Below are 16,845 nucleotides of genomic sequence, written 5' to 3'. Positions count from 1 at the left end.
CTTATGACTGCTGCATCGGACGCGATCCCCTTTGCTCGTTTTCACATGCGACCTCTTCAGCTTTGTATGCTGAACCAGTGGTGCAGGGATTATACAAATCACAGTTAATATCTTTAAATCCGATTGTACGACACTCTCTAACGTGGTGGACAGATCACCATTGTTTAGTTCAAGGGGCTTCTTTTGTTCTTCCAACCTGGACTGTGATCTCAACAGATGCGAGGTTGGGGAGCTGTAGGGGGGTCTCTGACAGCGCAGGGGGTTTGGGAATCTCAGGAGGCGAGATTACCAATCAATATTTTGGAACTCCGTGCGATTTTCAGAGCTCTTCAGTCGTGGCCTCTTCTGAAGAGGGAATCGTTCATTTGTTTTCAGACGGACAATGTCACAACCGTGGCATATGTCAATCATCAAGGGGGGACTCACAGTCCCCTGGCTATGAAAGAAGTATCTCGGATACTTGTATGGGCGGAATCCAGCTCCTGTCTAATTTCTGCGGTTCACATCCCAGGTATAGACAATTGGGAAGCGGATTATCTCAGTCGCCAGACGTTACATCCGGGCGAATGGTCTCTTCACCCAGAGGCATTTCTTCAGATTATTCAAATCTGGGGTCTTCCAGAAATAGATCTGATGGCCTCTCATCTAAACAAAAAACTTCCCAGGTATCTGTCCAGATCCAGGGATCCTCAGGCGGAGGCAGTGGATGCATTGTCACTTCCTTGGAAGTATCATCCTGCCTATATCTTTCCGCCTCTAGTTCTTCTTCCAAGAGTGATCTCCAAGATTCTAAAAGAGCGTTTGTTCTGCTGGTGGCTCCAGCATGGCCTCACAGGTTTTGTTATGCGGATCTTGTCCGGATGGCTACTTGCCAACCTTGGACTCTTCCATTAAGACAAGACCACCTATCTCAAGGTCCTTTTTTCCATCAGAATCTCAAATCATTAAATTTGAAGGTATGGAGATTGAACGCTTGATTCTCAGTCATAGAGGTTTCTCTGACTCCGTAATTAATACTATGTTACAGGCTCGAAAATCTGTGTCTAGGAAGATATATTATCGAGTCTGGAAGACTTACATTTCTTGGTGCTCTTCTCATCAATTTTCCTGGCATTCTTTTAGAATTCCTAGAATTTTACAATTTCTTCAGGATGGTCTGGATAAAGGTTTGTCTGCAAGTTCTTTGAAAGGACAAATTTCTGCTCTTTCTGTGCTGTTTCACAGAAAGATTGCTAATCTTCCTGATATTCATTGTTTTGTACAGGCTTTGGTTCGTATAAAACCTGTCATTAAGTCAATCTCTCCTCCTTGGAGTTTGAATTTGGTTCTGGGGGCTTTACAAACCCCTCCGTTTGAACCTATGCATTCTTTGGATATTAAATTACTTTCTTGGAAAGTATTGTTCCTTTTGGCCATCTCTTCTGCTAGAAGAGTTTCAGAGTTATCTGCTCTTTCTTGTGAATCTCCTTTTCTGATTTTTCATCAGGATAAGGCGGTGTTGCGGACTTCATTTAAATTTTTACCTAAAGTTGTGAATTCTAACAACATTAGTAGAGAAATTGTAGTTCCTTCATTGTGTCCTAATCCTAAGAATTCTAAGGAAAGATCATTACATTCTTTGGATGTAGTTAGAGCTTTGAAATATTATGTTGAAGCTACTAAAGATTTCCGAAAGACTTCTAGTCTATTTGTTATCTTTTCCGGTTCCAGGAAAGGTCAGAAGGCCTCTGCCATTTCTTTGGCGTCTTGGTTAAAATCTTTGATTCATCATGCTTATGTCGAGTCGGGTAAAACTCCGCCTCAAAGGATTACAGCTCATTCTACTAGGTCAGTTTCTACTTCCTGGGCGTTTAGGAATGAAGCTTCGGTTGATCAGATTTGCAAAGCAGCAACTTGGTCTTCTTTGCATACTTTTACTAAATTCTACCATTTTGATGTGTTTTCTTCTTCTGAAGCAGTTTTTGGTAGAAAAGTACTTCAGGCAGCTGTTTCAGTTTGATTCTTCTGCTTATAATTTCAGTTTTTTTCATTATAAGATTAAAACTTTATTTCGGGGTGTGGATTATTTTTTCAGCGGAATTGTCTGTCTTTATTTTATTCCTCCCTCTCTAGTGACTCTTGCGTGGAAGTTCCACATCTTGGGTATTTATTATCCCATACGTCACTAGCTCATGGACTCTTGCTAATTACATGAAAGAAAACATAATTTATGTAAGAACTTACCTGATAAATTCATTTCTTTCATATTAGCAAGAGTCCATGAGGCCCACCCTTTTTTGTGGTGGTTATGATTTTTTGGTATAAAGCACAATTATTCCAATTCCTTATTTTTATGCTTTCGCACTTTTTTCTTATCACCCCACTTCTTGGCTATTCGTTAAACTGATTTGTGGGTGTGGTGAGGGGTGTATTTATAGGCATTTTGAGGTTTGGGAAACTTTGCCCCTCCTGGTAGGAATGTATATCCCATACATCACTAGCTCATGGACTCTTGCTAATTTGAAAGAAATGAATTTATCAGGTAAGTTCTTACATAAATTATGTTTTTGCTTTCACCCATATTTTTTATTGGAATAAACTCTTTTCTGAAGCTCAGTAGCCGACTGCCTTTTTTCCTTGGCTTTTGCGGCTGTCCTCCGCTTGTTTGGCTGGCTCCACACACCCCTTCTTTGGGTAGCTCTACCCCCTTTCCCCTTACCCGGCGGACACTTCCTGTAGCAGCACTTCCCTTCGCTACACGTAAGTTCAGGACTCCTGGGCTGTAGAAATCGTATCCCAGGGGTATCTTCTAGCTTTCAAAGATTCTCCTCCAAGGGGGAGATTCCATCTTTCTCAATTGTCTGTAAACCAGACAAAAAGAGAGGCGTTCTTACGCTGTGTAGAAGACCTTTTTACCATGGGAGTGATCTGCCCAGTTCCGAAAGCAGAACAGGGGCAGGGGTTCTACTCCAATCTGTTTGTGGTTCCCAAAAAAGAGGGAACTTTCAGACCAATTCTAGATCTCAAGATTCTAAACCAATTCCTAAGAGTCCCATCCTTCAAGATGGAAACCATTCGGAATATTTTACCAATGATCCAGGAGGGTCAATATATGACTACCGTGGACTTAAAGGATGCGTATCTACACATTCCTATCCACAAAGATCATCACCAATTCCTCAGGTTTGCCTTTCTGGACAAGCATTACCAGTTTGTGGCTCTTCATTTGGGTTGACCACGGCGCCACAAATCTTCACAAAGGTGCTAGGGTTTCTTCTGGCGGTCCTAAGGCCGCGGGACATAGCAGTGGCGCCTTATCTAGACGACATCTTAATTCAAGCGTCAACTTTCCAACTAGCCAAGTCTCACATGGACTTAGTGTTGGCCTTTCTAAGATCTCATGGGTGGAAGGTGAACATAAAAAAAGAGTTCTCTTTCCCCCCTCAAAAGAGTTTCATTCCTAGGGACTCTGATAGACTCGGACATGAAAATATTTCTGACGGAGGTCAGGAAATCAAAGATTTTGACCACTTGCCGAGCTCTTCATTCCATTACTCGGCCGTCAGTGGCTCAGTGTATGGAGGTAATCAGACTAATGGTAGCGGCAATGGACGTAGTTTCATATGCTCGTTTACATCTCAGACCACTGCAATTATCCAGGCTCAGACAGTGGAATGGGGATCATGCAGATTTATCTCCTCAGATAAATCTGGATCAAGAGACCAGACACACTCTTCTTTGGTGGTTGTCACAGGATCACCTGTCCCGGGGAATGTGTTTCCGCAGGCCAGCGTGGGTTATAGTGACGCCAGACGCCAGCCTACTGGGCTGGGGTGCATTCTGGAATTCCCTGGAAGCACAGGGTTTGTGGACTCAGGAGGAGGCCCTCCTACCAATAAATATTCTAGAATTAAGAGCGATATTCAATGCTCTTCAGGCGTGGCCTCAGCTGGCTTCGGACAGATTCATCAGATTTCAGTCGGACAACATCACAACTGTAGCTTATATCAATCATCAGGGGGGAACAAAGAGTTCCTTAGCGATGATAGAAGTTTCAAGAATAATTTGATGGGCAGAGGCTCACTCTTGCCATCTGTCAGCGATCTATATCCCAGGGGTAGTGAACTGGGAGGCAGATTTTCTAAGTCGTCAGACTTTTCATCCGGGGGAGTGGGAACTCCATCAGGAGGTGTTTGCTCAACTGGTTCAGCTATGGGGCACACCGGAATTGGATCTAATGGCGTCTCGTCAGAACGCCAAACTTCCTTGTTACGGATCCAGGTCAAGGGATCCTCAGGCAGTACTGATAGATGCTCTAGCAGTACCCTGGTCGTTCAACCTGGCTTAAGTGTTTCCACCTTTCCCTCTCCTTCCGCGTCTGATTGCCAGAATCAAAGAGGAGAGAGCTTCAGTGATTTTGATAGCTCCTGCGTGGCCACGCAGGACGTGGTATGCAGACCTGGTGGACATGTCATCTCTGCCACCATGGACTCTGCCACTGAGACGGGACCTTTTGATTCAAGGTTAATTCAAGCATCCAAATCTAATTTCTCTGCAACTGACTGCTTGGAGATTGAACGCTTGATTTTATCAAAGCGGGGTTTCTCTGAGTCGGTCATAGATACCTTGATTCAGGCTCGAAAGCCTGTTACCAGGAAAATCTATCATAAGATATGGCGTAAAAATCTTTTTTGGTGCTAATCCAAAGGCTACTCGTGGAGTAAAATCAGGATTCCTAGGATTTTGTCTTTTCTCCAAGAGGGATTGGTGAAAGGATTGTCTGCTAGTTCCCTAAAAGGACAGATATCTGCTCTGTCTATTCTGTTGCACAAGCGTCTGGCAAATGTCCCAGACGTTCAGGCTTTTTGTCAGGCTTTAGCTAGAATTAAGCCTGTGTTTAAACCTGTTGCTCCGCCATGGAGTCTAAATTTAGTTCTTAAAGTTTTTCAGGGGGTTCCGTTTGAACCCATGCATTCCATAGATGTTGAGCTTCTATCTTGGAAAGTTCTGTTCCTAGTTGCTATCTCTTCAGCTTGAAGAGTTTCTGAACTATCTGCATTACAATGTGACTCACCTTATCTTATTTTCCATGCTGATAAGGTGGTTTTGCGTACCAAACCTGGGTTCCTCCAGGTACCTCTGATATGGCTGAGGGATTTCTTTATTGCAGTAAATAAGACGATCTCTGATGTTGGGATATTGTTTTAGACATATTCCTTACTTTTGGGATGTGTTTGAATAGACTATTACTTTCCATTTTTTCTTCAGAGGCTTTCTGTTAGAAATGCGCGCTTTTAGTCTGTTGCGCAGTTTCTTTTGCTGTCGCTCATGTGACCTTCCACTTGTAATTCTGAGCGGATTGGTGTCATTTTCTGTGAGCTATCTACTGTTGTGGCTGTGGGGATATCATCTAGCCGATCTGCTGGATAGTCCTACTTTTGTGCAGAATCTGAGGGGTACGGTAGGGCAACTCAGCTGACTGAGGTGTAGAGGTGCATTTTTTATTTTTCATTTATTTTTGTATGCTTAGCGTTATTGCGCTCTGAAGGACTTCTCTCCTTCTTAAAGTGACGGTCGATTGTATTATTCCTTTATTTTTTGGGTACCTTTTCAGCTATGGACACTGAACAGGAGTCTTTCTTTTGATAATTGCTTGTCATGTTTAGGGGCCCAAATTGTTTTGCCTATGCAATTTTGTTCCTCTTGTTTAGCTAAGACCCTAAAATGTAAAGATAAATTGCTCCTTTCTGAGCCTATTGTCTCTCAGGTTATGCCGCAGCTTTCTCCTCAAACGTCCCAAGCCCCAATGGTATCACATACAGTGCCCTGCGGTTCTTCTCCGCCTCCTGGAGGCGTTTATTTGCCAGGAGATTTTGCTGCTCAGATATCTTCTGCAAATTTATCTGCTTTCCCTATTGCGGGTAAGCGCAAGAGGAAATCAAAGCATATTTCTGCTAGTAAGGTCTGTCCCATCTTCTTCTGCGATGGTTGACCTCTCCCATAAGTCTGAGGAGAAGGATACCTCAGTAGCTTCTGAGGGTGAGATCTCTATTCTGACAGTGTAAATTCTTTAACGGATTCTGAAGAAGTTAATTTCAGATTTAAACTTGAACACCTTGGTTTACTTCTAAAGGAGGTACTGGCTACTTTGGACGACTCCGACCCTTCTATCTCTGTCAACCCTAAAAAAAAATCTTGTAAACTTAATACTATGATGATCCTTCTTCCGTGGAGGTATTGGAGGATCAAGTGGGGACAGGCTTTCCTTTTTTCGTTAAGCTTGGATACGCGATGTCCCAGATCCTTGGGTTGTGGACATAGTATCTCAGGGTTACAAAATAGGATTCAAGACTTCATACTTTCAAGATTATCTGCAGACCAGGTAAAAAGAAAGGCCTTCTTAAACTGCGTTCAGGACCTCTCCTCCCTGGGAGTGATTGTTCCAGTTCCTGTAAGGGAACAGGGTCAAGGATTCTATTCAAATCTATTTGTGGTTCCCAAAAAAAGAGGGAACTTTTCTAACCATTCTAGACCTAAAATGTCTTGACAAATTCCTCAGTATTCCGTCCTTCAAGATAGAAACCATTCGTTCCATTCTTCCTTTTGGTCCAAGAGGGTCAGTTCATGACGGCCGTAGACCTGAAGGACGTGTATCTTCATGTTCCCATTCACAGGGATCATCATCAGTTCCTGAGATTCGCTTTTCTAGACAAGAACTTTCCATTTATTGCCCTTCCGTTTGGCCTTGCCACAGCTCCCAGGATAGTCACAAAGGTTCTGGGGGCTCTTTTGGCAGTAGTCAGGTCTCAGGGAATTGCGGTGGCGCCTTACCAGGACGACATTTTGGCCCAAGCGTCATCTTTTCAACTAGCAAACTCTCATACAGAGATGTTGTCTTTTCTACGTTCCCACGGCTGGAAAGTGAATCTGGAGAAGAGTCCCCTTGTTCCAGCTACAAGGGTGTGTTTCTTAGGGACCATCATAGATTCCCTATCCATCATTTTTTGACAGATGTGAGTAAATTCAAACTTCTCTCTACATGTCTTTCTCTCCAGTCTGCTGTTTGTCCATCAGTGGCTCAATGCATGGATGTAATTGGTCTGATGGTTGCTTCCATGGACATCATTCCTTTTTGCTCGGTTCCATCTGAGATCTCTGCAACTATGCATGCTCGGTCAATGTCAAAGGAAAGAGTCCGGAGTAGCAGTTAAAACAATTATCTTTATATGGTTTGGTTAAGCTATCGTTAAAGCAGGAACAAAAATAAAAAACAAATGGAATACATGCACCCTTAGCACACAAGCTTATGCGTTTCAGCAATTACGCCATACTCATAGCTCACTGTCTCTCCTCTCCTTAAAGAGCTATTTAAAGGAAATTAAAAACATATGATTTGCTAGGGTGTAATTAACTCATTAACTCTTTCATTACTGAGTATCTACAATAGTTGTATTGTCCATGCAATCTACAACATTTCCTTTGTATTATAATTTATAAAGTTCCTGTAAAATTCCCAACAATTTGTTTGCAGTGAATGAACTCTGAAAGACCTCCATTGACAACTCTAAATATATATTACTTTAGACCCATGTATGTTAGCTTATATTCATTCACAAATATTCATTATCCCTATGAGGATTAATTTCACTCATAACTTTATTTCAGTAATATTATGTTATCAATAAGGGTCTTATGATTTACGTAATAATAAATCTTGTGTGTATTTAACTTTGATTAATATGCAAGTTGTGAGCCATGCCTAACTCTATTCTAGGCATTGATGACAATGGAACGGAGACCATTCAGATCTATCTCAGAGGATAGATCTGGATCCTCTAACGAGAGACTTTCTTTCGTGGTGCATTTCGCAGGATCATCTGTCTCGGGGCACATGCTTCCGGAGACCCTCCTGGGTGATTGTGAACACGGACGCCAGCCTGTTTGACTGGGGGGCAGTCTGGGGCTCTTTAAAAGCTCAGGGCCTGTGGACTCGGGAGGAGTCCTCTCTTCCCATAAACATCTTAGAGTAGAGAGCAATCTTCAATGCCTTGATGGCTTGGCCTCAGTTAGCTTTAGTCTGGTTAATCAGATTCCAGTCGGACAACATCACCTCAGTGGCTTACATCAACCACCAGGGGGGAACTCTGAGTTCCCTTGCCATGAAGGAGGTGACTCACATTGTACAGTGGGCAGAAGCTAATGGTTGTCTCCTTTCTGCTATCCATATTCCAGGAGTGGACAACTGGGAGGCGGATTTTCTGAGCAGACAAACCTTTCATCCCGGGGAGTGGGCTCTCCATCCGGAGGTGTTCACCAGGATAACCCTCAGGTGGGGGTTCCGTAGTTTAGTCTGATGGCGTCTCACCAGAACGCCAAGCTTCCAAGGTACGGTTCAAGGTCAAGAGATTCTCGGGCCGCCCTGATAGATGCTCTTGCGGTTCCTTGGAATTTCGGTCTAGCATACCTTTTTCCTCCTTTTGCTCTCCTTCCACGAGTCGTTGCTTGTATCAAACAGGAGAGAGCATCTGTAATTCTAATAGCTCCTGCATGTCCTTGCAGGATCTAGTTCGTGGATATGGTGAAGATATCATCTCTTACACTCTGGAGGTTGCCTCTGAGGAAGGACCTTCTAACTCAGGGTCCTTTGCTCCATCCAAATCTAGTTTCTCTGAAGCTGACTGGAGATTAAACGCTTAGTTTTGGCTAGCATGGTTTTTCTGAGTTGGTCATTGATACCATGCTTCAGGCACGCAAACCTGTTACTCATAAGATTTACCATAAGGTATTGCGCAAATACCTATATTGGTAGGAATCGAAGGGTTTCTCTTGGAACAGGGTCAGGAGTCGCAGAATTTTGTCCTTTCTCCAGGAGGGTCTGGAGAAGGGTTTGTCAGTCAGCTCTCTTAACGGTCAGATTTCTGCACTGTCTATTCTTTTGCAAAAATGTCTGGCAGATGTGCCCGATGTTCAATCTTTTTTTTCAGGCCCTGGTCAGAATCAGGCCTGTGTTTAAACCTGTTGCTCCTCCCTGGAGCTTGAACTTTGTTCTTAAAGTTTTGCAACAGACTCTGTTTGAGCCAATGCATTCTGTTGATATTAAGTTATCTTGAAAGGTTTTTTTCTTCTTGCTGTTTCCTCAGCTCGCAGAGTATCTGAACTCTCGGCTCTGCAGTGTGATTCCCCTTACCTTATTTTTCATGTGGATAAGGCGGTCCTTCGGACTATGTTGGGTTTTCTCCCTAAGGTTGTTTCAGATCAAAATATTTATCAGGAAATTGTTGTTCCTTCCTTTTGTCCTAATCCTTCCCATAAGGAACGTCTTTTGCATAACTTGGATGTTGTGCGTGCTTTAAAATTTTATCTTCAAGCAACGAAAGATTTTCGGCAGTCTTCTGATTTTCGGCAGTCTTCTTCCCTGTTTGTTGTTTTTCCTGGTAAGTGTCAGAAGGCCACTTCTACTAACCTTTCTCTCTGGTTAAGAAGTGTTATTCGGTTAGCTTATGAGACAGCTGGTCAGCAACCTCCTGAGAGAATTACGGCTCATTGTCTCCTCTTCCTGGGCTTTCAAAAATGAAGCTTCTGTGGAACAGATTTGCAAGGCTGCAACTTGGTCCTTTTTGCATACTTTTTCAAAATTCTACAAATTTGATACTTTTGTCTCGGCTGAGGCTTCTTTTAGGAGAAAGTTTCTTCAAGCAGTGGTGCCTTCTGTTTAGGTTACCTGTCTTGTTCCTTTATTCTGTGTCCTCTAGCTTGGGTATTGGTTCCCACTAATAATTGGAATGAAGTTGTGGACTCTCCATGCCTTAGGAAAGAAAACAAAATTTATGCTTACCTGATGATGAATTTCTTTCTTTCTTTCCTGGCATGGAGAGTCCACGACCCCACACTTTAAATAAGACTCTTTGTTTTTTTTTTGTTAAACCTCAGGCACCTCTGTACCTTTGTGTTATCTTCTTTTTCCATTTCCCTTCGGCAGAATGACTGGGGGTTATGGGTAAGGGAAGTGACACTTAAAGGGACATAAAACCCCAACTTTTTCTTTCATTGTTTAGATAGAGAATGCAATTTTAAACAACTTTCCAATGTACTTCTATTATTTAATTTGCTTCCATCTCTTGTTATCCTTTGCTGAAAGGTTTATCTAGGTAACTCAGGAGCAGCAAAGAACCTAGGTTCTAGCTGCTGATTGGTGGCTGAATATATATGCTGATTGTCATTGGCTCACCCATGTGTTCATTTAGAAACCAGTAGTGCACTGATGCTCCTTCAACAAATGATACCAAGAGAATGAAACAAATTAGATAATTGAAGTAAATTAGAAAGTTGTTTAATATTGTATTCTCTATCTGAATCATGAAATAAATTTGGGTTTCATGTCCCTTTAACAGCTCTGCTGGGGTGCTCTTTGCCGCCTCCTGCTGGCCAGGAGGTGAATATCCCACTAGTAATTGGAATGAAGTAGTGGACTCTCCATGCCTGGAAATAAATTTAGCAGGTAAGCATACATTTTGTTTCTCTTATTTGCCAGCCCCCCTGTATCATGTGACAGAGATCAGCCAATTACACACTAGTATTATGTATACTCTGAGCTTGTGCCTCATAAATTGTGCATATAAAAAGATTGTGCAAAATGTGATAATGGAAGACAATTTGAAAGATTCTTAATTTGTGTGTTCTTCCTAAATCATGAAAGTTTTTTTTTATTATGGCTGGAGTGTCCCTTTTTAAATGCTCACAATAAATCTGAATCACAAAAAAACGTGAATCTGTGACACAAAATAAACAGGTTCTGAAAAAGAGGAAATATTTTTTCTTTGTCCTTGCATGCAGCGTCTAGGTGTTGGCATGTAAAGCTTTATGAAAGGGACACTGTGTAATTACAAGACTTTTCTGTTGTGCTGCTTAAAGAATACAAAATCAGCCAAATTAAAACAAACCACACCCACCGTTTGCCTAATTAGCAGCAGCCTATCTGGGCTTTAGTCTGCAGACAACAAGGTTAATGTTAGTATAAAGTCTGTTGTTTTGTAGTTATCATTAAAAGTCAATTAGGGACATATATGTAGCAAGGTTAACCTAGAAGAGTCAGGCAATGTTGTGAGAATTAGAAATTGCTCGTTTCAGAGCTAAATTACATGAAAAGGGGCACAATAAATGATGAAAGTAACAAGATGAGTTTTTTTTTATTACACATAACACATAAAATCTCTTAACATTTTCTTTCTGTAGCAGTATGTCCCTTTAATAAGCAGAACTTTGGCTTTTTAACATAGAAGTACAATTTATTTCCTTTGACCTGGTCTGTGGCAGTGTTTTTTGATCTCCTATTGCATTGTAGGTTTGTCACTTCGGCCCCCTCAGTTAACCCTCTCTTTTTTTTGTGGCCAACAGAAGATATAGAGGTTGTTTTCACGCTGGGGAACTGGGAGTGTCGCGGTTCCTTCTCACAGGCAGACGTTCACCGGCAGGTGGCTATAGTGTTTAAGACGCCGCCATTTCAGGATATTAACATCCGCCAACCTGTTAAGGTGCAAATGCAGCTGAGGAGGCCGTCTGACAAAGAAGTCAGCGAACCCATGGAGTTTCAGTACCTACCTGATGAAGGTACCCATCATGTGTGTTATTGGAATCCTTTCCTTATTGATTTCTCTTCTATCCTCCTGTCCTTTTTTGATTTTCTGTGGTTTTACGTCCTATCACCTTCTCTTGTTTCAGGAGACCTTCATCATATCGAGGAAAAGCGAAAAAGGACACTTGAATCCTTCAAGCACAACATAAAGAAGAATCCATTTGCGCCAGGTGAGACATTGCTGGAGTACGGTCTTCCCCTCGCACCGTGTGCGCTTTAACATCACAGAACATCTGCACATTCTCTGTTCCTTTTCTTGTCCCATATGACAGTTGTTAAAGGGGCTTTCATTAGTCTGTGCTTATTATTTAAATGAACTTTTGATTTACTTCTTGTATGAAGCTTCCCTCTGTCTTTTGATCTTCGTTGTTGAAACTTAGCTGTGTTCCATGAGAGCATACTGAGGTAGGCTTATGAATGTAAACGTGTCTTCTGCACCATATGGCGGCAATTTTTGCAATAATGTTTTATGCACAGATATAGATATACATGTAGTGCTCAAGACACATGCACGCTCTTGAACCTACCTCAAGATGGTATAACAGAAGTAAATTGGAAAGTTGTGTAATATTGTACACTCTAATATGCAAATGTTGCCTTTTTAAAATGGGTGGGGCCCTTGCAGGAAAAAGGTTGGTTTGCTACTCGTGTGTACACACTGACTTTTTAGGCCTTTGACATTACCCATCTCACCTGCCTTATGTGTAGTGACCATTTTTTATTTTTTTAGGAGGAGATGTACGAGCTCCACGTAGAATTGCTGTGCCGAGCCGTGTGCTAAAGACAGGTCAGTAGTTGAGCTTATCCTTTCTGTTCATTTCACTGAAAAATCCATACAATATACAGGTTGAGGAGTGGTACGCCTTCGGTGTTGTGCAGCTTCGCTGTTGTGCAGCTTCGCTGTTGTAGATGCAATCCTTGTGATTTGTGGTCTTTGCGTCCCAAAAAATACATATCAATAAAAATGTTTTTCTCTCTCTTTCCAGAACCTATGTCTCCTGCCATGAGACCTTCCCCTCAGCCAACCCCCCAAGTGGTCACTCCAAGTCAGTACTCTTTGTCCATGGTAAATACCAACCCAGTGCCACAACCCCAGAATCTTCCCTCTACCGTTAATTTCAGCGACTTCAGCAGCTTGGGGTTTTCGATGCAAGCTCAACCCATGCAGCCAACTGTACAGTCTGATGGTGAGCGCTTGGACTCTTTCCTAGGCTTCTCTGCCATCCAAGAAGAGCTGGCTAGTATGTTTCAGAGTGACCCGGAGAATATATGCACTAGCCTCAGCTCTATTGACAATAGCGATTTTGGCCAACTGCTGAGTGAATCCCAGGGATCGTCAACGCTCTCATCAGCAATGCAAGAATCTAGTTCTAGTCAGGGTTCAATCATGGCCTACCCAGAATCCATTGCTCGACTTATGGCCAATAGACCAAACAATGAGGCTGGTGGAGGAGAGACAGAGGACAGAATTGACAGCAGCCTAATAAATGGGATTTTTGATATGCAGCAAGGAGAGTCCTTGACATCCATTGACTTTGACTTTGCATCACTCATTGGAAACATGAACTGACAAGCCAGAGTTTTACAGCTTGGTATTAGGTGGCAAGAGCCAGCTAAAGGAGATTAAGCCATGTACACATCCTCTAAACAGCCCCATGAGTTGGGCTTGTTCAATGTTTTATGAAATATCAGTTGTGGTGTCATCACAGGGTCTATGGATTATGGAGGCAAACAAAGGTTCCTCTGTGTAGTCTGTGCTGGCCATGTCTAACTTGCCTACCTTGTTTTAGGAGTGACTGAGTGCTACTATCCGTGGCCTGTGTATATATGAAATCAGATCACTGACCTGACTATAGTGTTGAAGATGTCATCTATTTTCACAAGACATTAATACCAATGTAGGCCTTGCATGTCAACACAGCAAGTGGCTTCATATCCTGTGGGATTTCTCTGTAGATGCCAAACCACTTCTGCTCATCCTGTATAGAAACCCACCAAGTCTTGACTATCTGCTTTAAATTATACAACCCAAGTCAGCTTACTTTAAACTTGAGTGTCCTTCAGGATTGGAGAATAACTCTTGCTAGAGTGACCAGTTTTAGTCAACACACACAGTCTGTCTACCTGAAGTCAGCAATTTCTATGGGATAATTTCAATAACGCTTGACTTTACTGAACTCAAGGTCAACGAACTTAAAATAATGACATAAAAATATGTTTTCATCTAGCAAAATATGCAGAAAATTAAACAATATTAGTTATTTTTCTATAAAAAAAAAATTTACAATTTGTGTACCTGTTTCATCATTGACACGCAGTAGTGTATCGTGCAAGTTAATACGATGAGTCCTATACCGCCTGCTTTGCCAACCGCATGAGATATAAGCAGTTTAGGTTAATGAATGCCTTTCATATCAGTACAGCACAATACTTATTTTAGCTTGTAAGATGCCACACACACAGGTGATCTCCCCATTCATAGACTGATCGTAACTTTTCTTTCACATATAAGGTCACACATTTACATTTAATGAACAGTTTCAAGAAACCCACAGTGTGTATGCTACATAATGTAAAAAAACTCATATCTTATATGCAGAGATATATTGTGTAGGCTACATAATTCAAAATAATTTGTGTCTTCCAGGAAAATACGTTGTGTATGCAACATAACAGTGTTTCTTATATGTTGAAAAATGTGTTTGCTACGTTATAATTTTAAGAAAACTCTTATATGCTGAAAAATACATTATGTATGCTACATGAGTTCACAGAAAATAGTATGTCTTATGTACTGAAAAAATGTAAGTGATTGTGTAGTTGGCCAGAAAGAAATGCCCAGTTCCTGTCTTATTAGCCAGTGCAGGAGTCTTAACAAAACCTTTTATCAGGAGACAAAGGAGATGGGGCGCTATTGATTGTCACAAATTTAGCGGTGCTTAGTGTATAACTTTGTGCCTTTTTACAAGTAGCGCTACATGGAAGTTAACGCAGTGATAAGTTAGTGTAAGATGTCCTATGAAGGAGTACATTGCATTGTTCAAAAAAATCCATCAATGGTCAAGTGACACCATATATCGATGCATAGATCCTAGAATTTGTTCTTTAAATATTAACTTTAATGTACCAGAGCAGGGCTCAGCTGGTGGATATGTGCATATTTGTTTCCTGATTGGCTCATGAGCCGTTAGCTCCACTTTAATCACCTGAAATACATAGTAAGCCAAGGCATTTTAACAGAGTGTTCCTCTAGTCGCACAGTTGTATAAAAAAACACGGCGTCTTTTTTAGAAGATAGCAATGAAATGTATTCTTGTATTATGCTTGGAATCTGTTTTTTTGCAGACTGCCCCTTATTTCAGTTCTTTTGACACACTTTTTAGCCAGTGCTGACTCATAAGTAACCCCACAAGAGTGAGCACAATATTATCTATATTACACACATGAACCAGTGCTCTCTAGCTGTGAAAAACTGTTGATATGCACTGAGATAAGAGGCATCCTTTAAGATCATAGAAATTAGCATATGAGCCTACATAGATTTAGCTTTCAACAAAGAATGCCAAGAGAACAAAGCAAAATTGATGAAAAAAAGTAAATTGGAAAGTTATTTAAAATGACATGCCTTATCTGAATCATGAAAGTTTAATTTTGACTAGACTGTCCATTTAATTCAATATTATATATATTTTTAAATAAGAGGAAACACAACTTGTAAATCATTTCTGGGTGGACGTAGGCAGAGGCAGCTACTTTCTTTATACAAGTGCACAAAAGATACAGATTTCCTGGCTCCTAAAAGTACTTTTTTAATATAAAATTAAAATAAAAAAATTTGTAGGTTTTATAATCTGCAATACAAGTCAAAATGTTTAATCAGTTTATTTATGTATTTTCCAAGGAAAAAAGACAACCCTTTATTAAAATATTTGTCATGAATTGGTTGTGTTGTATTTCATTCCATCCTGTCTCGCCGTACTCGCTGCTGGCTTTTCGTTCTATACAGATGTTCTACTTGGTAAAGGGTGTTGTGTAATTATACAGTTGAGAGTCTGCACAACGCTGTATTTGGCTTTATAACAAAGACGCCTATTATGGGATTACGCTCACATGGTGACAGCTCCAGTAGATCAAAATGGGCTATCAGATGACATGTTTGGTGTGGGGTCTTAACTAACACTTAAGTCCGCATTTTCTCACACTACGCTACAAGTGGGACATAAAGGGGAGATTATTTTTATAAAAACGGTTACAAATGTGGGCTTACATGAGTCAAAACGCATTTAACTCACATAACTGTGTCAGTGACTCCTAACTGAAAGGTAGCTTTTGCTTTGTAAGTAAACTACTGGAACCTGCTCAATTTCAAATGTGCCTCAGTGGGATTAACCCTGAATTTCTGCTACATCTAAGTCAGGAAGCCACTGACGCATTCAAATTAAACCCTGGCAATTATCTTTACAGTCCCCAAGGCACCCATGAGTGCCCCCCACTTCCCCCTGCACCTAAAATTTAGCTTGGTGTGGCTGGATCCTTTCTAGGCCTTGCAGCTGTAAAATCCAAATCCGATTACTCCTGGGGATTTTACTCCTAGCCACTAGGACAAGACAAAGATTCCCAAAACTCCAAGTGCACTTAGAAACCTCCCCACCTCACTGGTAAACTAGTCTTATCTTTACCTCCACACAGGGCTACCATCAACAGCTGAAAGGGGGAACATTTAGTCTGGTGTGGCCGGGCCCTCTCTAGGCTACATGAAAAAAGAGAATTACTCCAGCTCAGTTGCAATCTTAAAAAGGGACCTTTATTGGTTCATATGGTCCAAAGTACAAAAAAACACTGTTTCAGTCCTACATTAGATCCTTAGTCATGTCTACGGATCTAATGTAGGTCCGAAACAGTTTTTTTTTGTTCTTTGGACCATATGAACCAATAAAGGTCCCTTTTTAAGATTGCAACTGAGCTGGAGTACTTCTCTTTTCTTTCTTAAGACACGGTGAGTCCACGGAATCGTCAATTATTGTTGGGAATATCACTCCTGGCCAGCAGGAGGAGACAAAGAGCACCACAGCAAATTAAGTATTACTCCCCCACCCCGTCATTCTCTTTGCCTTCAGTGCAAGGAGGAGGTGAAGTTTTTAGTGTCTGATTAAGATAGGATTTCTCTTCAAGCAAGATTTTGAAAGCCAGAGTAGGTTTACTCTGACTTTTCCTTTCAAGATTGGGTCTAGCTG

The 16,845-nt window shown here is 41.4% G+C and overlaps 1 protein-coding gene across 1 annotated transcript in view; it reads left to right on the top strand.

Moving 5' to 3' along the window:
- The window catches only part of RELA (RELA proto-oncogene, NF-kB subunit), a 210,643-nt gene extending 195,093 nt beyond the window's left edge, over positions 1-15,550 (top strand). Inside the window, exons 8-11 of the mRNA XM_053720012.1 lie at positions 11,374-11,586; positions 11,698-11,781; positions 12,342-12,398; positions 12,598-15,550. Of these exons, the coding sequence (XP_053575987.1) occupies positions 11,374-11,586; positions 11,698-11,781; positions 12,342-12,398; positions 12,598-13,181 (938 nt within the window). The 3' untranslated portion in view covers positions 13,182-15,550. The remainder of the gene's footprint in view (positions 1-11,373; positions 11,587-11,697; positions 11,782-12,341; positions 12,399-12,597) is intronic.
- Positions 15,551-16,845: the final 1,295 nt, after the last annotated feature.

Source organism: Bombina bombina, chromosome 7 (genome assembly GCF_027579735.1).
Source record: "Bombina bombina isolate aBomBom1 chromosome 7, aBomBom1.pri, whole genome shotgun sequence".
Lineage (NCBI taxonomy): Eukaryota > Metazoa > Chordata > Amphibia > Anura > Bombinatoridae > Bombina > Bombina bombina.
This window is presented reverse-complemented; position numbering and strand designations above follow the sequence as displayed.